This window comes from Chenopodium quinoa, unplaced genomic scaffold, assembly GCF_001683475.1.
Source record: "Chenopodium quinoa cultivar QQ74 unplaced genomic scaffold, ASM168347v1, whole genome shotgun sequence".
NCBI lineage: Eukaryota > Viridiplantae > Streptophyta > Magnoliopsida > Caryophyllales > Amaranthaceae > Chenopodium > Chenopodium quinoa.
In genome coordinates this window covers 68,242-91,160 of record NW_018743175.1, presented here as the reverse complement: position 1 = coordinate 91,160, position 22,919 = coordinate 68,242, and the positions used below count along the sequence as shown (strand labels likewise).

Sequence of the window (22,919 nt, the reverse complement as noted above, 5' to 3'; positions counted from 1 at the left end):
AACCCTACCATCAAAATCATTGTTTGTATAATTCTACTTGCATTGTCAAGATCGCAATTAGATATTCTTCTAGCTTATTAGGAACCCTAAATAGTTTTTTATACGTTTTACTGAATTGATTGAATTTGTAAGAACGTGTATACCAATAAATTATCAATACCATACATGATATTAATCACCAAATTAAACCGATAATATATAAGCTGACATACATTCTTTAAATGAATGGAGAAAAAAAAAAAAAAAAAGAATGGCCATAGCAATAAGCTAAGTAATGTTGTTACATATTATTATTACGTAATATGTTGGTAATACTAACGTTAGAATTATTCTCTTCAATTTTATTTCTCAATCCATGGATAATGGATAAGCTTCCCAAAAGATTGAATAAAATTATACTACACATATATATTTATAAATGTACATAAATTATTATAAAAGTATTAGATCGATATTCCATCGTGACAGTCATTTGGTAATGCCAGCCTCAAATAAAATTTCCAGCTATTATTCGAATATCAAATTGTCAATATTCTATCTGTTATTGATTTTGTTTCGGGTGCGGGATCCTTTGGGCTCTGACCCTCTCTCAAAGTTTATCTAATTTAATTATTATACTACTTTGTATAAATGTATTTGCATCTTTACTTTTACCTAGTTTACATGATGAATTTCTTTATTTCTTAAATTAGTGATTGTGTAGCTAACATGATGATTTGAATAAATTATCCCCCAAATATATATTTGAAGATGTAAAACAGATAATAAAGGTAAAATAATGTTGTAGGTGATATCACTAGTAAAGAAAATAAATTTTGTTGAAACGAGTAGTATTATTCATGTATATACTACGTTACTAAGTACATCTCTCCTGAAACGTTGTTGCTTAAATTAATTGTTTGAATTTATCTTACACTTTTCTTATGTTTTTTTTTTTTTTTTTTTTTGATAAGAAAAATACAAAAGTTAGGTAAGTCTTCTCTCAAGACTATACCCTAACTTATCTAAAGAAATAAAATAAGAAAAATTAGCATCTACATTAGGTTCAATGTTTACATAGCCTGAAATTTGATGACCTATAGTTGCAACATAATCTGCTGCACGATTAGCTTCTCGATACACATGGCAAGAAGCAACAACCTCGAAGTGAGCCAACAACTTCTTAACGTCATTCATTAGCAATTGAATTTTCCAAGGACAGCGTGCTTTATCCTGCAAAATATTTATAATTAAAAGGTTATCACCTTCAATAAAAAGTTTTCGTATATTATGTTCAATAGCTAAGAGAAGACTGTTACGCAGAGCTGTAGCTTCTGCAATAATAGGAGTCGAGGTACCAAGATTATAAGCACGACTAACAACATTATTTCCTGTATAATCTCTAATAACAACTCCGGCTGACCCAAAGTTATTACAAACAGAACCATCAAAATAATTTTGAAAACACCAGGGGCAGGGGGGGACCAAGCTACTTGGATGGTTTTATGGTAAAGAGGAGAATGGGTCTTGGGAACAATGTCATTAAAAGAATCAAGATGAGAACGAATATTCCATTCTGTAAATGTTTTGTAAGCTCTAGAATAAATACTCATAATAGTAGAAGGGATATGACTAAAAATAAGAGCATTACGACCTTTCCATATACTCCATAAAGAAACAATAAATTTTTTTACAGGAAGGTTAACATTATGACGAATGTCCCAAAAAAGAGTAAGGAGATTCGGGGTATTAACTTGAGTTCCCATCCAATGACTAACGATATCTGCATCCCAATACTGTCTAATAAATGGACAATTTAGAAACAGATGATCCTGTGTTTCAGCATGTGAATTACAAAAGGGGCAAGTATGAGGGACATTAATATTACGGTAAATCAAATTATTTCTAGTTGGAAGACCATTAAGTAGCAGTTGCCAAATAAATATCTTTAGTTTTGGAGCAATATCAAGTTTCCAAATCCAAGAAAATTCCCATTTTGCAGGAGAATTAAAGTTATGAGCTAACCAGGTTGCTGATTTTACCGTAAACTCTCCATTACCAGAAAAACCCCAACATGGTTCATCAAAAGTATCATTAATTGGCAAAGGAATACCTTTAATGGTCTGAACTATGTAAGGAGGTACCACTAAAGATAGTGCTGCAATATCCCAAGAATGATCTTCAGTAATAAATTGATTAACTATAAGGTCAAGATTTTGAATATCAGAAATATTTAAAATCTAATAAAGTAATTAAATTCGTAGAAGAACACCAATTATCTAGCCAAAAAATAATATTAGAGCCCAAACCAACTTTCCATCTCAGCCCCTTAAGAAGAAGAGGGCGAACTTGTAAAATTTTTCTCCAAATCCAGGAGTCCTTAGCGTGGGGTTTACATTAGAAAAAAGAGCTATGTTTTAAATATTTAGCCCGAATACTACGAACCCATAAATTATTATGATCCGAGATTAATTTCCAACCTAATTTGGCAAGGAGAGCATAGTTGATTGCTTCCGTTTTCCTTAAACCTAAACCTCCTTGACTTTTGGGTTGACAAATTTTGTCCCAAGAAATCATGGGGAGGCCATTCTTATCCGGAGATTGTTTCCAAAAGAAATTACGGTTAATTTGATCCAAAGATTTAGTGATTGTTTTAGGAAGACGCGCAATAGTCATAGCATAAGAAGGAAGAGCTTCCAAATGACTTTGAATTAAAACAGTTTTACCTGCCTTAGAAACTGAGTTGACAGACCGGTTATTCAATTTGTTTTCTGCTTTTGCTAAAAGGTGATGAAAATTCTGCTTAGTAAAAGACGATGAATTAAAAAGGACCCCTAAATAACGACCAAGGAATGATTTAGGAGTCATATTGAAATAACTTGCTAAATTAACTTTTCTAGAGTTATTTACTAGCTTTGAAAAGACGATAGAGGACTTATGGAAATTGATCAATTGTACGGACATTAAAGAAAATTCATTAAGGATATCCCTAAGAGTAGCACATACTCTAGATTTGGCCTGACAAAATAATAAACTATCGTCTACAAACAGTAAACAAGGGATGATCGGAGCAGATGGGGTAACTTTGAGACCAATGCCAGAAGATTTATCTAATGATTGATGAAGTAATTTTCGAGCAATAACTTCCATACAAATAACAAAGAGAACTGGGGACAAAGGATCCCCCTGACGTAGGCCTCGAGTAGGAGTGATTAGTTCTGTAGAGTTGTTATTTAGAGAAATCGAGTAAGAAACCGTAGTAACACAAGACTTAATCCATGTAATCAAAGTTTCATTAAAACCAAAAGCTTTTAAAGTAGCCCATAGGAAATCCCATTCAACCCGATCATAGGCTTTTTCCATATCTAATTTCAAGGCTAACCATCCTGACTTATTTTTGGACTTATTAAACATATTTAAGATTTCTTGGACTAACAGAACGTTATCTTGGATTGCTCTTTCCGGGGCAAAAACATTTTGATATGGTCCTATAACTTTCTTTAAGAATGGTTTAATTCTATTTACTAGAAGTTTAGCTATTGCTTTATAAATTGTAGTACAAAGACTAATAGGGAGAAATTGATGTGCCTTATTTGGATTGTCGGTTTTTGGAATTAGAGTAATAATCGTATGATTAAGTTGTCTTAATAAAATACCATTATGAAAAAAACCTTTTATTGCTTTACAAATATCCATTCCAATGATAGGCCAATAATATTGGAAAAATTTAGGCCCAAAACCATCTGAACCTGGAGCTTTATACGGAGACATATCGAAGAAGACTTGTTTGATTTCTTCATCTAAAAAAGGTTGTGTCAAGGTTAGATTGTCTTCACTAGTAATACATGGTTGTGTCCAAGGAATGGAAATATTACGAGAGCATGTATGATCTGAGTTGAATCTATTTCAAAATTCCTTAAAAAATAAACGAGTAATATCTGTTGGGTCCTCAACCCATTGATCAAGTTCATTACATAGCCTGAAAATTTGAGTTTTTCTTTTTCTTATTTTCATTGTTTCGTGAAAAAATCTTGTATATCGATCACCTTGTGTTAACCAATTTTTTCTAGCATATTTACCCCAGTATTTTGGCCAAAAAGGAGTAGTTTTTCACGTTGTTTAATTAGACGATTTAGATGTTGTTCAATATGATGATTTCCGGGAAATTGTTGAAGTTGTAGTTCCACATTTTGTAATTTTTCTTGGTTAATAGTCAATTTATTTTTAATGTTCCCATACTTATGGAAATTCCAATGTTTTAAATCAATTTTTAGCCGTGATAATTTCTGCATAATATAGTAAAAACGAGATCCTGAATATTTTGTTTCCAATTCTTAATAGTCAAATTCTTGGCCTCAGGGTCCAATGTCCAAGCATTTTGGAAACGAAAAGAAGATAGCTGATGTGTACTAGAATTGTCCACATATAGGCAAATAGGGCTATGATCTGAACAAGAGAAATATTCGTAAGATAAAGTTGCATACGGGTAATTTTGTAACCACGAAGTACTTACTAAACATCTATCTAAACGTTCATAGATAATATGATTATTTATTTGTTTTTTCCATGAGAAGGCTATTCCTCTAGGAGGAATATCTATTGCATTATATAAGTGAGCAAAACGTTGTAATTTCAAACATCGATTTAAGGTAGGAAAAGTACCTCCTCTTTTATCAGCCATACATAATAATTCATTAAAATCTCCGATAATACACCAAGGGAAAGAACAATTATTACGAATTAGTGAGCTAAAATTGTTCCAAAATTCCAATTTTTCCCCTTCTTGAGCAGGGGCATAAAGACCAAAAAGAGAAAAGCATGTATTAGTCTTTTTATCTGTCACAAACAAATGTGCAATCCTGTTTTGAAAAGATACAATTTGAACATCAATGTGAGATTGATTCCAACAAATCCACATACCACCGCAATGGCCAATAGGATCTACAAATTTGACATTTTCATAGCCTAAAGTTTTAGACAATCGATTGCTAGTAGAAGGTGAGACCATTGTTTCAATTACAAATACACTTTTCTTATGTTTATTATATACAGAGTAGTCAATTTGTTGTTTATTGATATACTATGGCCATTCTAATCTAATGCATTTTAATTATCAAATTCATCAATAGTTAGGATGGATTTATGTATATTTCAAATGTATAGTACAATTTTGTATACTTTTTTTTTTAAAGAAAAAAAACTTGTAGGATAACTAATAGTGGGACAAATAATTTGTGTAAATTATCCTTTATTTTAAAATACTATTTACACCCCAATTAAATCGACTCTAATAATAAAACAGATAGTTAGGATTAAAAAATACAGTATAGTGGCTCATTAATTATCCTTCTTAATGAAAAAGAAATAACAAAGAATGAATAATGCAGCAACCAAGATGGGGACCAAACTAGAGGTCATATTATATTTAAGGAAGAAAAAATAAGACCAATCTCTCAATTATTACAGCTTTAATTTATAAAATTTCTTGGGAAATATCTGTATGAATTTATAGGATTTTTGTAAGACCATTCATAAAATTATATTAAGCAAAACTATAATATATTAGTATACATGCATATCACTTTCTGTGGTAGGACACGTAAAGATCTTTGTACGGTTGGTGTTCGATAAGTAGTACAAGTAAAACAAACGTAAAAGATTCACATAATCTTGAGCTAATTCCATGCCTAGCCAAGTAGCCAATGCATAAATATTGAATTTCATATTCATACAATTTTTCACAATTCGCCGCACCACATACAAAGTAGACTCTTATGTACTTGATAAAATTAACTACTGTACTTTTTAATTGATTTAATTCCTTATTCTAATTTAAGAGGCCTTCAATTGCACAATATTATATGGCCTGAATGACCAACACACATGTTACACACAGTCAAACATGCATCCAATAAGTGTTAAAAGCACGCTCAACTCAACCCGATTCGAAATTGATCCGAAAAATATTTAATTCAAATTTCGACTCACGTGGACAAAATAATTTAACATGACTCAAATATAAAAATCGATTCGACCCGACCTCACCGAATCCGATCCAAACATCCGAATTGACACCTTTTGTGAAAAAGAAAAAGATTAATTGCTTGTGAGTTGTTACGGTTATTAGGATTGTTCTTAGAGAAAAATTTAAGGTTTATTTAGGCTTCCCTTATATTATAGTAAATGAGATCGTTGGGTGATCTGTGATCATAAAGCTTAGCTTAAGTTAGCTTAACTTAAGCTTTTAAATTGTTAAGCCATTGGAAGACTACTTCTCGTCTATTAGACTCTTGTTTTCTCCAAAAGTGAAGAAAAACTCTCAAATTCCCCACATGTTGAGTAGCACTAGTTGACCGAACTACGTAAATCCTTACGTGTTTTTATTATCATCTTTATTGCTTTCTCAGCCCAAATTCATTCTTGTTGTATAAGTCAAATACATCAATTCATCATCGTCTACTTCACAGCAGTCCTCGTACATCTAACATACATTATTAAACAGTAAATTATATCTTTACTTCAATTATGCATAGAGTAAACGACAATAATGTAGATGAGATTATATTCAATTCAATCATTGATACATTGTGCATCATTCTCTAAAACTTTATCGGTAAGGTTAGTTAGTATCCCTCCCTAATATGTTATTGACTTATTATTAATGATTTACGTTTTAGGCGTTATGTTTGTGTTTTGTACTCATTAATTTCATAACCTTTTGTACTTCGAAAAATTAACTTCGTTATAATAATCTTTGTTTGGCAATTAGCAACTTTAATTGGAAGACCAACCTGTAAAGCTACAGAGAAGAGTTGATCAAAATCCGAATACAAAGCAAAAATAAAAAAAAAAAAGGTGAAGAAAGTGGAAGTAGTAGCAAATAGCCAAATAGTGTGTAAGTTAGGAATACAAAAAGAAAGACAAAAAAAAAAAAAAAATAACATAAAGCGATGATGAGTGGCACACGTAATTAGTTCCATAACATGTATCAAATCAAAAAGTAAAGCTAAATTCTCCATTAAACCCCAACCAATCACTTACTATACATTAATGATATCATAGCCCACCTTCGTCATTTTCATTTTCAACTGCTTCCACCAACCTGGTTTTCTAGTCAAATTTCTAACAGTATAAATTAATTTATGCATAAAAATTTATATACTCTGTACTAAATATACAATATGGTTGTTATTCAAAAACCATTGTATAATCTACATGACATAAACTAGCTAGTTAATTAAAAGTGCTCTAATTGAAGTCATGTTTCAAAAATAATGCTAATATTTATATACTCTGTACTAAATAATGCTCTATACGATTAATGACATAAGATAGATGTTATTAATAAAATTTTAGAAGTTATGACTTTGATTTGAAAAGATCGTCACACATCTAATTAATTATTTTATTTGACAATTAACCTGGACAGAAAAAGTAAAAAAATTATAATTGTATGTATTTTTATATAATTATGTCACTCAATTGAATTGTGTAACTATTGGAGGGTGCAATGAGAGTATCACACTATCTCATAGATATTTTAGTAAAAAATACATGAGATTCTCAAGAGTATAATGTCTCAGGCAAGCAAACATATTCCATTGGTTCTTTTAAGAATTAAGAGTCAATAAGTAGAGGTCATTATTCACTAAATCGTAAGCTAAGTTTGGCTTTTTTTACAAAACTAATTACATACAAGTAGGAAAGCTACCATGCGCGGTGCCACCAACAAGTATGCCTTGCAAGTTGCAACTTGGCACAGCTTGAAGATTGGTCGTAACTTGCAAGATATCCAAATTTTTAAATGTGTAAACATGTACGTGCATTTATTTGCAAATTGTAATATGATCAAAAGGAAGTAACTATTTATTATGAACATATATACGTCCTTATAAAGTTATCTTTCGACAATATATTGGGGGATATCGTCAACATGGTGCTTTATCTTACCTTCTAAAAATAAGAAGTATTACGTACAAATGTTTAATTGCCAAGGAATCTGACGAGGATATTAAACAATTTCAGCTTTGTAAATAGGAATATATGTTACACCCCAGTTAAATTTTATCATACATTTGCCTATTTGAAAGACTTGAATAACTCAATACCTTACCAATTAGAAAGCGTCTCACGCTAGTGTCTACTCCAACAAATAAAGAACCATAACAGAGTATTAATATTATTAGCATCTCTCATAAAACAACTCACACTTTATATATATATATATATATATATATATATATATATATATATATATATATATATATATATATATATTATGCATGCTATTTTATATCATTAAAAACATTATAATAACAACAAAATTCCAAAAACGCAAACCCCTAAGAAATTTCCCTAATCACGTCTTTTGTCTCTATCTTTGCTGATGAGAACTTGGTTACAATGGCACACTTCACACCATGTCAACATCTCTCACACATTGCTACATCTCATGACATTAACCTATATCTTTTCTTCAAACCAAAACTCATCATTTTTTATTTATTTATTTGGGAGGTGCTTTTTCAACCTTCTTAAACGGGCAAGATGATAAATTAATTATTGAAAGATTCATGAATCAAGTTGAAAGATTCATTAACAAAGACTATTATTAGAAGTAATACTTGTCTCTAACCGACATATTCTTATTTTATTTCTATTTGAAGTAAAACATTCACGTAACAGATTACCTAACCTCCTAAATAGAATTGGGCCGCATTTAGTTCAAGCCCAATAGTTCAAGCCCATTCAATACAACCAAGTCGGCCCAAGCCCAATAGTTTGTTGATTCTACTACGTACTTATTTGTCTGAGATTTTTCAAAATTTTCTCTACTCCCGCCATTAACGTTTTTCTTCTTCAAGTTAGAGAGAGAAAGAGAGAGGAGAGAGAATGGGAGATTTGAAGAAATGGTCGGTGACATACACAAAGCATGTGAAGCAGAAGAGAAAAGTTTATCAAGATGGAAGTCTTCATCTCCTTTCGAACAACAAGGTTTCGTCGTCTTCTTTCTGTTTTACGATCTCTCTAATTTTCCGATTCAAGTGATTTTTTTTTTCCCCATAATTTAATTTGATTTTCGGAGAAGAAATGCGCGTAATTTATCTAAATTTTGAATGATTACGATTATTCGATGTTTTTGGGTGCTGAAATTGCAACACCTAGATTGTTTCCCGCGCAAAATCGAAGAAATTAGGTTAGTTTTCCCCAATATTTGAAAAGTGTGTTCAAATTGACTTGATTTAGCTGATTAACTAGCTTCAAGACCATAATTAGCTTAATCTTCTGTGTCATATGGACTAAAAATCATGTAATTTGAAGTTACTGATGCATTATAATTGTTTTATTTTGATAGAATTAATTTGATTTCGGAGCGAAAAATGCGCATAAAAATTGTCAGAAATACGATCGATTTCGATTTTTTATTGTTTAGCGAAATCACAGAACCCTGAATCATTGGCGCGCAAATTTCAATTAGCTGATTTGGCTAATTATCCCTAAATTTTGATAAATTGGCATCAAATTGACTCGATTTAGCTGTAATCCACTAGGTTTTCGACTATTTTGGCTAATCTTCTCCTACATATTCTGGAAATTATGCAATTTGAAGTTACCAGATAGTAGTAGTTCGTACAATATTTAGTTATTCTATCAAATGTCCAATTGGTTTTTAGAGTATTTCCAAATTGATTTGGTTCTGAGCTGTTGCATTGTAGTCTGTTGGATTGTTGACTAATTTCAATTGCAAGCTACCAAGTACTAGTTAGTTTAGTAGCTGATTACTGTAATACCGCCATTAACTTTTAGTGTGGAATGTCTGTGGAACAAAACTTTTTTACTGGCATAATCATTAACAGGTGGTGCTGTATGATGAGGGTGAGCAGCTATTAGACAGTAAATTCTTGACGAAAGATGAAGCAGTGAAATCAGGGGAGTCATTAACATTTTCTTCATTTCTTGTTGATATTGGTGATCCTGAAAACAACTGCAATCCAATCTCCAATCCAAAGCCCAAATATGAACGTGATGTTAAGCCTCACGAGAGAACTCAAATGCCTCAAGGAGAGAAATTGAGACATACTTTTACTGGTTAGGACTTAGGAGGAAGTCCTGTCTTGTCTTTGGAATTTCAGCTTTACTAGACCTTATATGATTCTCATTTGCTATTGTTTCTATTTTCTAAGGTAGGAAGCCTAATACAGCAGGAAGAAAGAATACAACAGTATGCTTAAGTCCGTCTCAGAAGATTATCAGAGGTTTTCGCTGTTGCTTTTCATATCTTCCTAAGCTTGATACTTTGTTAAGTTGTTATATATATGCAATGTATCTTGGAAGTCATGTAAAATGGATAATTTTGAGAATGCTTTCATTAGCATAAGTGTGGGACAAGGAAGTGTTATGTTAAACTTCTGTTGCAATTTGACATTAATGTCCTTAACATATATTTAGAGCAAGTTATTGCTAACTTATGGCAGCACATTGCAGAGTTCAAGAAAAATGAAGTTCTCAAGTATGGTGCACACAGCCCAACAAGTCCAGTGACTCCATCTGCTAAAGGTTTGCATGTACATATGTAGCCACCTTATGATTTGTAATTTTTGGCATGGACGTGCTAACTTTAATTGTATGTTGATTTGTTAAGTACATAGTCTAAAATCTAAATACTTAAGCTTTTCTGAAACTATAGTTCTATATTTAGTAGCTTTGCTGATACAGCGTAGCAGACAGACAAGTGCACCTTTTCCCTCAGCAATCTTGTATTTCCCAAATTCTGTTGAAATGCTGAGCACAAACTGGGACTTCGCGCATTCCTTAGTCTCTCTTAAGCTGATGCATTTCCCCTCTTTCCTCCAGCTAAAATCTTTATCTTGCATTGCAGAGTGGGAGGCATTGTATACAACGCAACTTACACAAAAGGCCAAGAAATATCATGATGGCTTCATACGCATGATCATTTGTGGTTCACAGGGGAGGCAGGTTCTATTATATTCCATTTCTGTACTATCTTACTACAATGGATTTGAATTGCTGCAAACACACTAGTGACTAAAGCTTGATGAAATCGAGTAGATGAAGAAAGCATGTGTAGAAATATTGTTAAAATTTATGTTCTAGTGCAACATTGTGGTCTGAAGTACACTTTCACACTTTCCGTGAGCCATACTACTTTCTCTTATGGTCAGTGGAATATTCATTGTTATGTGAGTAGTACACTGATATAGAATTATAGACATTACAACACCACAACCACCACCTAATGTGGCTTGGTTTAGGAGAGCAACTTGTATGCATTCTTACCGCTAATCAGTAAGCTGCTATTCCTATACATAAGCCTTCGGATCTGTGGATCTTGAGTGGAATAGTTTAGAAGAGCTTTAGAGCAATGTGCTATGTAAAATTAACAAATTTAATGATTCCAATCTATGTCACTCCAGTTTTATGAATATTCATTTCTTCAACCTGTCTTGACTCTGATCCTTCTATTGAGAATGAACCTGTTGCTGGTGACAGTGATCTTCCTTTCCATCCACAAAAAATATTTCCCCCCTGCATTATTTTAATTGATTTTTGGTGGGTTTCACTTGGGTAGGCTGAATCAATTTTTCTGTTTTGCTATGTTAATCCTTGTCTCTTTGCTGTTTACATAGACCTCTTTCTAACCTCCTTTCAGATTATGCTGTATGACTGCAGCAAAAATCAAATAGATCACAGATTTTTGAATAAAGATGAAGTTATCAATTCTGGTGGATCATTGACATTTGATGCTCATTTGGTTGATATTGGAGATCCTGTGGGGACCAGCGGAGATGACGCAGATGTGAAGATAAAAGGAAGAAACAGCATTTCTACTGAAAAATCAGAGATACTTTCTGGCCGCCAATGGCAAAAGCCGTTTAGTGGTATCTGGCCTATCTGCATTCACAGTTGGACCCTTCTGCCAAATGATTTATATAAACCAATTATACGTGATATAGAAACATTTTTAGCTAAACTTTCAGGCTGCTATAGTATTGCATTCAATTTGACCATGCCAGAGCAATTGGCTGAATTGGTTATCTCTTCTGATAGCAGATTTTTCGGCTTCAAAAGCAAAAAGAAGCAAAGAATCTACACTGATGGATCAAGTTGGTTCTGGCGATTCCGTTGGGATAGGTCTGTTGGCGGTTACTTTCTATAAAATTATGCATTAGTAGTAGAAATTATTTTCGAAATTCTAGCCTTGTTTTCTTTGTGGCATGTGCTAAGATATAATGCTGGTATATTTTATTTATGCTCATTGATTTTCTCACCAAATTAGAGATTATCAACCTTCCAGTATGCATATCTTTGTTGTGAACTTCGTTTGCTGATGAATAAGTTATGTGACATCTATGCTTGTTTGCAAGCTTATATTGTTTACTCAATCACCACTGGCAGGGAAACCTCGAAATATCAAACATGTTAACTCTAGTGCAAGAAGAATTGGATTTGATGAGATTAAACAGAAGAACACTGCTTCTCACCCGCCTATACGTGATGGTATGTAGGCTCTACCTCTCTGCACATTGTAGTCAATCTTTAACCTTCTCCTCTTAACACATCTTGCTTTGAGAGAAAAAAAATGGGGAATTAAGTTATGGAATTTTGTTGCTGTATTTGATTTTAAACCTCTATAAAGTAAAATGCCTTAAAGAGGTGCTCTGCTTTGGCCTTTGACTTATATATTTTTGTTTTCTTTCTATATAGTCCCCGGATTTTTTTTAATGGAAAAGAGTGAAAATTATTGATATTTGAGCCTGTGGTTTCGTAGCGTATGGGATTTGGTCTGGGTCTATGCTCATTCCCGAGCATGAACTTGTGGCTGTCAGTCTACAATGCATGTAGACTAGTTGGAAACTGGTTGAACAGCATTTTTAGCCTGTTATAGAAACATCACCTGATCTATTTCAAGAGCAGTGACTTTATGATTCATTATAGCTCTCAAGCACTAGCGGTCTAGCAGTTAAAACAGTTTTTGATTCGTTCTTTCTTCTGCAGCCAATCAAATCTTATCAATTATGAGGAAACCTATGACTCAGGAAACCCTTTCCACTGTCAACGATGCTCCTGTGCTGGTTCAGTTACATGATGACAGTCAGCCAAGTCAGACATTTGACAATTCCCTTCCAGTTGATCGGTGTCAAGTGATAGAGGCAGACCAGGCAGTGGAGAAGCATAACAATGAGAAGGCTGCAGCTGGAGGAGACAGTAGCACATTTTCTGAAGGCAATTGTAGTAACCTTGAAAGGCCAGATTCCACAGAAGGGACTGAAATAATAAGATCCAATGCATATGAATCTCCTCGCAAGAACAAATCTGCTGCTGAATCAAGCGTTGTTGATGAAAGACCAGCTGTCCTACAATCTTCTAAAGGCAAGTAGCCTATCTAGCATGCAATAGACGGCTTATGATATCATCAGCACTATATCACCTTACTTAAAATCTGACTAAACTTCTTCAGGAACAAGCTTCATAGACGGTCATTCATCTGTGGTTAGTGAAACTACAACCTATCAGGTTTGCCAACTACTCAGGATTCCTCAGCTTTTCTAAAATTTCAAGTCTAATTTACATGCTTACTGATAGAACAATGTATACTACAAGAGGGGGGGGGTGAATTGTAGTGTATGTAGACTATGGTAAATTTTGCGGAATTAAATCTACTACTAAGAGAAAAGACACTGAGATAGGCAATGAATAAATTCACTATGTAAAAATGATTTACAATCACTAATACGTTGCCTAGACTCAAGTTCCGTGAGGAACTCAAGTTACCCAACTGTGATCCCTCAATCACAGTTTCTCACACTTTGTGATTCTACTCCGAATCACTTGTACAATGTAAACAACTCTCTCAAGTCTCACACGTTACAACTCTCACAACCCAAACCCAATTACACAATGATTACAAGTATTTCCTAAAGAAGTTAAGAGACTAAGGATGGAAGAAACTTCTCTTTTAAACACTTTGAAACTCTATGCTCAGAATACTTAAGATAGTTTTTCTACACTTTCAAAAATCCACGTTGATTTATTTTTATAAAGAGAATATTCAAGCTTCCATCAAATTCCCACTTCCCCCTTAATCCCACGTTCTCTTTGACTAAGAAGTTGGGATGTAGGCAGAGGAAATTTAGGAACATGATTTCCTTAGCTTGACTCCCAAGTTCAACGTTCTCCTTAATACTAGGAGCCAGTATTTACCGAGTCAAAAAAATCAGTTATTCAAAAAGATAATTATTTAATAAAAAAGATAATTATTTATTTATTAATTAAAAGATAAATAATTAATTAATTTAAAACTTATCTTTTTAAATTAATGAATTATTTATTTATTTATAAAATCTTTTTAAATCTTTTTCAAAACTGATTTTTATCACTTCCTTAAATTAAGGGTTTTGAAAACCGTTTTAAAACTTTCGTTTAAAACTTTCTGAGTCATTCGTCAAGTTCCTTCAGGAACTTCAGGTTCCTTCAGGAACTTCGAGTTTCTTCTTAATTCCTTCCAACACTTTTGTTTCTTAAGTTCGTACACTGAGTAACTAAAAATATAGAGTTGTGAGGACATCTTGAAAGCTTGCATTCATCATCAAATCTTCCAAACTTTGTTGTTCCTACTCCGAAACATATTACTTCAAACCTGAATCTTCTGTATTAACCAAGACTCATAAACGTCGTTAGTCAAAGTTTGTTTTATGTAAGTCAATCATCAAAATATAAGGTGGTCAATTCAACAATATTCCCCCTTTTTGATGATGACAAACAAAAACAAACTCGGTTAAACAAAATAAACACCCGGGCAATTATCGTAACCATTAACAAAGCAAACTAATTAAATAAACAAAACGGTAAAATAAACTAAGTAGTAAGAAGTCTGCATCATTCATGAAATTAATAAATTATGAAATTTATACCTTTACTTAAATGATGAAGACTTGAAGGGAATCGGTTTGAGTCCGGCTTTCTGAGTTTGTTCTTCTCTTCCCCCTTTTGACATTATCAAAATGATAGAAAGAGCATGCTATATATAGTACTAAACTACGGAGGGAGTAGTAAATCTGAATTCATGAACGATTAAGCATGCTCACACAGTTCGTATGCAACCAGAATGAGAATATCAAATTCAAAGACAAACTTAGCCAGTTTAACACAAACCGAGTCAAAACAAAACGAAATGTGTAAAACAACCAAAAAATCCAAAATAAACTAAAGAAAACTAAACAATAAGAACATTGTTCATAAATCACAAGAAACAGTGGGGTAGGTGTGTTTGGCAAAGGCTAGGAAATGGTAGTAGCTTCATGGTAAGGGAACATCCTTGATCGCATCAAGAATGGTATTGTAACAACTTTGCTTCACCTTAGCTTTGAATTCCTGAGTCGAGGAGTCCATATGAGCGTTTACTTTATCTTCCAGAGAAAGCATTTGAGTTTGCAGCCCCTCAACTTTAGTAGCCAGGTTATCCACTTTAGAAGAAAGGTTAGTTATACTCTGTGTAAGTGTAGTGGACAAAAGCTTAAGTTCCTCCTGGATTTGCAAGAAACTTGGACCAGAGCTAAAAGCACTGAAGCCGAGACCAGAAGTACGAGGCTGTGAAGCAGGTGGAGAAGGTGTGGTTTGGTGAGCAGGGGATGGAATTGGAGGTGGTGATGGAGTTTCTTCTGGAACAGATGAGGAGGGACCCTGAGGAACTTGGATGGAAGTTTCTTCAGAAACTTTGGTTGAATCATCATCCAACTCAACAATAACAGGCTCAGATTGCAGGGTTCTGGGTTTAGATGTAGCAAGTCTGATACTTCTCCTTCTTCTTCCTGTTACAGGGGTGTGTTTGACAGAGCCCCCAATTTCCTGAAGCAACTCTTTCATTAATTTCTCTTGATCATCCTCTTCCTCCTTCTCACTCTCACTCTCTTTTTCTATTATATCACTCTCACTCTCTTTTTCTATTGTATCTTTCTCTTTTTCTTTTTCTCCTGCTTCCTCTGATTCACCTTCTGTTTTCTCTCCTTTGCTACTCTTCTTTTCTACTGCCCCATCACTCTTGTCTTCTTCGACCTCTTTGTCACTATCTTTTTCTGTTTCTTTCTCACCAATTTCTTCTGTATTTTTCTCACTATCTTTCTCTTTCTTTTCTCCTTCCCCCTCACTGTGTTCCCCCTCAGACTCACTTTGCACATCAGATGCAAAACAAACATTCCCATTCACCACTTTTAAATTCAGCTTTAACAATGATTTTTCTTGAAGGATGTGTTCAGGCTTGAGAATGTAATTCTCGATGAATGATGGTTAAGAGTTTAGTGGGGTAAGGTAAAGGATTTTGTGATTTACTTACAATGATTAAGATAAAATAAGAATTAAAGATAAAGATAAAAAAATAAGATAAAATCTAATTGAGAAAATAAAAAAATCTTTTTGTTGTTTTGAAATTTATAAGATAAAATTAATAAAAAGATAAAAATTGAAAGATAAAGAAAATTAAAAATTACGAAAGAAAAAAAATTCCAATAAGTTACTTCAAAGTAAAATACTGGTTGACATGTACAGAGCTTTACAAAAAGGAACTTGGAAAATAATATGGCTTAATTTGTCTTCTGCATCAACATAATCATATGATCACATACTTATTAGAATTACACACTCTTTCATTGCAAGATTCGAGATTATATTTTTCACACCAAGGTTATATATAACAATTCTCAGTCGTTTCACTAAGACATACCTTGGGGTTCCAAGAAGAACTGCTCAATTCAGCCTTATCATTCCGAGTTCCAATCGCATCTTTTCGAATTTTTCTCTACTCAAAGGCTTTGTTAGAATGTCAGCAATTTGATATTCAGTTTGTACAAATTCTAATTTAATAGAGCCTTTTTCCACATTGTCTTTTAGAAAATGATGCCTAACATGAATATGCTTTACACGTGAATGATGTACTGGATCTTTTGATATGCAAATAGCACTTGTATTATCACAGTATATTGGAACACATTCAAGAACTATGCCAAAATCACGTAATTGTTGTTTTATCCACAACAGTTGTGAGCAACATGCAGCAGCTGCTACGTATTCTGCTTTTGTTGTGGATAGAGCAACTGTATTCTGTTTCTTGGAACTCCAAGAAACTAAACAAGATCCTAGGAATTGGACCATACCTGATGTACTTTTTCTATTCACCAAATCCCCAGCATAGTCGGCATCGGCAAATCCAATAAGATCATATGTGTCACTTCTTGGGTAGAATAAACTCAAGTCGTCAGTTCCTTTGAGATATCTCAGTATTCTCTTGACGGCTGTTAGATGCGATTCTTTGGGGTTTGATTGGAACCTGATTTCTTTTGAATTTATTAAGTTCCTCTTGCATGGCTATAATCCAGTCAGGGTCTTCTAAGGCTTCTTTATGGTTGCGAGGTTCCAAAGTAGATAGAAAAGCATTGAAGGCACAGAAGTTCCTCATTTGCGATCTAGTCTGAGTTCCTTTGCATAAGTCACTAATAATTTTGTCCAGTGGGTGTGACTTTTGGTGCTTCCAAGGTTTGGGCTGGAAGGTTTGGATAGTAACTCGACTATTCTTATTTTCTGAGCCAGTTGCTTCTTCTTCAGTGATTTCCTCTTGTGTTATTGGTTCCTCGGCAGGTTCTTCAATCTGAGGCTGTTCTGTCGAAGGAACTTCAGTCAGTATGTCGAGTTCCTTCTCCGGATTTTCATGATTTTCATTTACTCGAGTTGGCTGCTTATTTGGAATTATTACATCTTCTTGTTCTTGAGAACGTACTAGACCAATTTCAAAGTCATAGTTCTCATGTTCCTGTGTACATGGAAGTGGATTAGTTTCATCAAATATAACATGCACACTTTCCTCAACACACATAGTACGTTTATTGTAAACTCTATACGCTTTACTGTTAGTAGCATATCCAAGAAATACGGCTTCATCACTCCTTTCATCGAATTTCCCTATGTTTCTTTTACCATTATTATGTACAAAACATTTACAACCGAATGCTCTAAGATGAGATATGTTCGGATTTCTGCCTTTCATCAGTTCATAGGGTGTCTTATTTAATATAGGCCTTAGCATGACACGATTTATAATATAACAGGCTGTATTCACGGCTTCTGCCCAGAAGTTCCTTGGAAGATCGCTGGCTATTAACATGGTTCGAGCCATGTCTCCTAAGGTTCTGTTCTTCCTTTCCACAACTCCATTTTGCTAAGGAGTTCTTGGAGTTGAGAAATTATGACTTAAGCCTTGTTCCCTGCATAAATCATCAAATTTAAAATTCTCAAATTCAGTGCCATGATCGGATCTAAGGTGTATCAGTTGATGACCTGTGGACTTTTGAATTCTCCTTGAAAATGTAACAAACTCGTCAAAAGTCTCATCCTTACTAGACATAAAAATAACCCATGTAAATCTAGAATAATCATCAACAATTACTAAGACGTACTTCTTTCCACTTCTACTTTGAATTCTCATAGGACCACATAAATCCATATGAATTAACTCTAAGGGTTTTGTGGAACTCACCATCTTCTTGGATTTAAAGGATGTCCTGACCTGCTTTCCTTTCACACAAGCGTCAGAAATTTTGTCATGTAGGAACTTGATTGAAGGAAGTCCCTCTACCAAGTTCCTTGTTCTTAACTTATCAATCAAAGAGAAACTTGCATGACCAAAACGTTTATGCCACAGTAAAGGATCATCCTCAATGACACTGAGGCAAGTTAAGTTATTCCTCGGAACTGTATTGAGATCCACTGTATAAGTGTTTCCTTTCCGAGTTCCTTCCAGCAAAACTTTCCCAGTGTCATTCTGAATGATGCTACATTTTTCAGAATCAAAACTTACAGAGTTTCCTTTATCACAAAATTGTGATATGGTTAATAAGCTGTGTTTGAGGCCCTCGACTAAAAAAACATTATCAATAGCTTGGGAACTTGACCTTCCAACTTTTCCTACGGCAACAATGCTGCCTTTCTTGTTATCACCAAAGGTCACTGTTCCTCCTGTATAGGCCGTCAGTGAGAGAAATCTTGATTTATCTCCTGTCATGTGCTTGGAACAACCACTATCGAGGTACCATTGGTTGTTCCCCCTCACTACGATCTGCAAAAGAAACTAAGGGTTAGATTCAGGAACCCCATCTTTCATGGGTTCCTTTGTTGATACAGCAAACTCATTTTTCTTTTGCCATACATAAGCTATATTTTTAGTGGACTTAAGTTCCTTTCTTTTGCAATCAGTATCTTTGTGTCCTGACTTGCCACAGAAGGAACACACAGTCTCACTAGGGAGTTCCACGTATTTTTTCTTTTTACCACTATTCTTCTTTTTGTGGTTGAAACCCAAACCCTCTGTCCTTCTGGTTTGAGCTTCAGATATCCACTTTGGAACTCCCATGTGGATTGCACTTTTGTTGTTTCTAGCTCTTTCTAAATCCTTTTCAAGGGATTCATTTTTGTCTTTAGTAACCTGCAATTCTTTTTTCAAATTTTCAAGATCATCATTAAAGGTTACTAAAGGCAATTGAAGAACATTATTAGAATCAATGTTAGTGCATAACAATTTATACTGAGTCAAATCAATATTTAACATGATATTTTCATTTTTGACTCTTTCCAATGTTTCCTTTAGCATAGAGTTTCTATCTAGCAAATCAAAGAATCTTCCCTGAACATCTGTTCTTGAACTATTCAAATATTTCATATGATCCTTATAGATTTCTAGAGCTTTTTCATTTTGTCCAAGTTTAAGACATATTTCTTTATATTCATCCAAAGTTTCTATGAGCAAAGAAATTAATTTGTCTTTTGACAGAGATTTCAGAAATTTAGGTTCGAGATTTACCTCCTCTGACTTTTTAGCAGACTCACTATGTTTAGCCATCAAACACAGGTTTGCCGTCTCTTCTTCCGTGGATTCTTCTTCATCCTCGGAACTTGTGTCTCCCCACGCAGCTATCATGGCTTTCCTGTAATCAGATTTTGAAAAGTTTGGAGTATTAGATTTTCCGTGTTCCTTCATTTTGCCTTTTCCTTTTTCTGATTCCCAGAGAGGGCATTCCTTGATGAAGTGATCTGTGTTCCCACATTTGTGGCATCCTCCAGTTTCCTTGGAATATTGGTTTTTCTCGAAGTTCCTTTTCTTTTGGTCACCAAACCTTTTGTTGCGGTACAACTTTTTTAGCTTCCTGACTAGCATGGCAGCTTCTTCCTCTCCAGATTCGGAATCCTCTTCACTTGGTTGGACAACCTTTAGAGCAATTCCTCGGCTCTTTGAACTTTCTTGGCTTTTGTTTGATAGGTGAAGCTCATGAGTTATTAAGGAACCTGCAAGTTGTTCAAGGTTGAAAGTTGTAAAGTCCTTTTATTCCTGCAAAGCTGCCACTTTGGATCTCCACCGTTCATCTTCAGGAAGACTCCTTAGAATTTTGCGTCCCTGTTCATCCATAGGAATAACTCTACCAAGAGAAACTAATTCATTAGTAATATTTTTAAAACGAGTAAACATTTCTTGAATAGTTTCTTTTGAACCCATTTCAAAACGTTCATATTTAGAAAGCAGTATATCAATTTTAGAACGTTTAACTTCATGAGTTCCTTCGTGGGTTATTTCTAGTAAATCCCATATTTCTTTTGTTGTTTTACATACCATAACACGAGTGTGTTCATCTGGCCCTAAACCTCAAACTAGGAGTTTTTTAGCAGTAGCATTAATCTCTTTCTTCTCAAAGTCGCTTCTATCGTATTCAGAAATAGGTTTAGGAATTACCTCGTTTTCTGCATTGGTCTTTGTTACCTCGTAATCTCCTACCTCGATAGCTCGCCAGACTTGATAAATCTCGGACTGTATGAACATCTCCATCCTCGTCTTCCAATAGGCGTAGTACTTCCCATTGAAGAGTGGAGGTCTTTGTGTAGAATAACCTTCAGCTAGTCTCTCGTCCTTCGACATTGTTCCTCCAGGAACTTGACTCGACAGGGCTTCCTGCTTTTCCGAGTTCCTTGCTCTGATACCAATTGATAGAACAATGTATGCTACAAGAGGGGGGGTGAATTGTAGTGTATGTAGACTATGGTAAATTTTGCGGAATTAAATCTACTACTAAGAGAAAAGACACTGAGATAGGCAATGAATAAATTCACTATGTAAAAATGATTTACAATCACTAATACGTTGCCTAGACTCAAGTTCCGTGAGGAACTCAAGTTACCCAACTGTGATCCCTCAATCACAGTTTCTCACACTTTGTGATTCTACTCCGAATCACTTGTACAATGTAAACAACTCTCTCAAGTCTCACACGTTACAACTCTCACAACCCAAACCCAATTACACAATGATTACAAGTATTTCCTAAAGAAGTTAAGAGACTAAGGATGGAAGAAACTTCTCTTTTAAACACTTTGAAACTCTATGCTCAGAATACTTAAGATTGTTTTTCCACACTTTCAAAAATCCACGTTGATTTATTTTTATAAAGAGAATATTCAAGCTTCCATCAAATTCCCACTTCCCCCTTAATCCCACGTTCTCTTTGACTGAGAAGTTGGGATGTAGGCAGAGGAAATTTAGGAACATGATTTCCTTAGCTTGACTCCCAAGTTCAACGTTCTCCTTAATACTAGGAGCCAGTATTTACCGAGTCAAAAAAATCAGTTATTCAAAAAGATAATTATTTATTTATTAATTAAAAGATAAATAATTAATTAATTTAAAACTTATCTTTTTAAATTAATGAATTATTTATTTATTTATAAAATCTTTTTAAATCTTTTTCAAAACTGATTTTTATCACTTCCTTAAATTAAGGGTTTTGAAAACCGTTTTAAAACTTTCGTTTAAAACTTTCTGAGTCATTCGTCAAGTTCCTTCAGGAACTTCAGGAACTTCGAGTTTCTTCTTAATTCCTTCCAACACTTTTGTTTCTTAAGTTCGTACACTGAGTAACTAAGAATATAGAGTTGTGAGGACATCTTGAAAGCTTGCATTCATCATCAAGTCTTCCAAACTTTGTTGTTCCTACTCCGAAACATATTACTTCAAACCTGAATCTTCTGTATTAACCAAGACTCATAAACGTCGTTAGTCAAAGTTTGTTTTATGTAAGTCAATCATCAAAATCTAAGGTGGTCAATTCAACACTTACCTATTTTATGTTCTTGTGTAGCCTTCTACAAAATTGTTGAAGACAGACCCAGAAAGTAAGGAACAAACAGCTTCCACCAGAGACATGTCAAAATGGTTTGGTAATCTGGTTGGCACGAAGAAAACGAAAGCTGTGAACACTGAAAAGTCAAATATAGCATTGGACTGCCCAAGTTTCGATTTGGGAATTTAACGCGAGTTTGCAATGAGTTATTATAGCTGGTCTTGCGTAACTTACCATTTTTTAGCTATTCACTTTACTAATGTTTATGATTTAACATCAAAGCGAAGGTGTTGAGAAAGGTTGTTCAATTTCGGATATCCGATCCGATTCGAAAATTCGGATATCCAAAATTTTGGATATCCGGATTTTCAGATTGAATAATCAGATTTTCGAATTAAATCACCGGATTTTAGAAAACCCGAATTTTTTTTGGATATCCAATTCGAAATATCCGAAATCTTAAAACCGGATCAGATATCTGAAATTTTAGGTCGGATATTTGGATAAGATATTTCGGAACATCCCTTGAGATTACAGTTGGTTTCCAAAAAACAAAAATAAAGCAAGAAAAAGAAAGTATAGTTAGTAAAGGAAAAGTATTTGACTTGCAGTACGCAAAACCTGGGTTTCAAACCATCTCCAGATTATATACCAATGCATTATTTAAGAAAATTCCTCAACTCTAAAATACGCGGTATCTTGTTTTTCATTAAGCATTTATATCCAGTTATTCTTTGATCTAGCAAGCAAGCTTGGGCAATTTTACACCCA

The 22,919-nt window shown here is 34.0% G+C and overlaps 2 protein-coding genes across 4 annotated transcripts; one reads left to right on the top strand and one right to left on the bottom strand.

The window, feature by feature from the left end:
• The first annotated feature begins 8,725 nt into the window (after nt 1-8,725).
• LOC110732258 lies at nt 8,726-22,846 on the top strand. 3 transcript variants are annotated; one of them, XR_002513456.1, is made up of 10 exons: nt 8,726-8,973; nt 9,837-10,068; nt 10,164-10,235; nt 10,465-10,536; nt 10,859-10,956; nt 11,651-11,879; nt 12,052-12,132; nt 12,397-12,498; nt 12,997-13,515; nt 22,167-22,846. XR_002513456.1 is itself a non-coding variant. In XM_021912172.1 (9 exons), exons 1-9 carry the CDS (start codon nt 8,872-8,874, stop codon nt 13,377-13,379), a joined length of 1,374 nt encoding a protein of 457 aa, XP_021767864.1. In that variant the 5' UTR covers nt 8,726-8,871; the 3' UTR covers nt 13,380-13,583. The 3 variants fall into 3 exon arrangements, 1 of the variants encoding a protein (XP_021767864.1); XR_002513455.1 differs by having other exon boundaries at nt 12,049-12,132; XM_021912172.1 differs by lacking the exon at nt 22,167-22,846 and having other exon boundaries at nt 12,049-12,132; nt 12,997-13,583.
• Nucleotides 18,206-20,650, bottom strand: LOC110732790 (coiled-coil domain-containing protein 186-like). Its single transcript, XM_021912797.1, has 3 exons — nt 20,461-20,650; nt 19,116-20,325; nt 18,206-18,818 (listed from the first exon to the last, which is right to left on the bottom strand). Exons 1-3 carry the CDS (start codon nt 20,648-20,650, stop codon nt 18,206-18,208), a joined length of 2,013 nt encoding a protein of 670 aa, XP_021768489.1.
• Nucleotides 22,847-22,919: the final 73 nt, after the last annotated feature.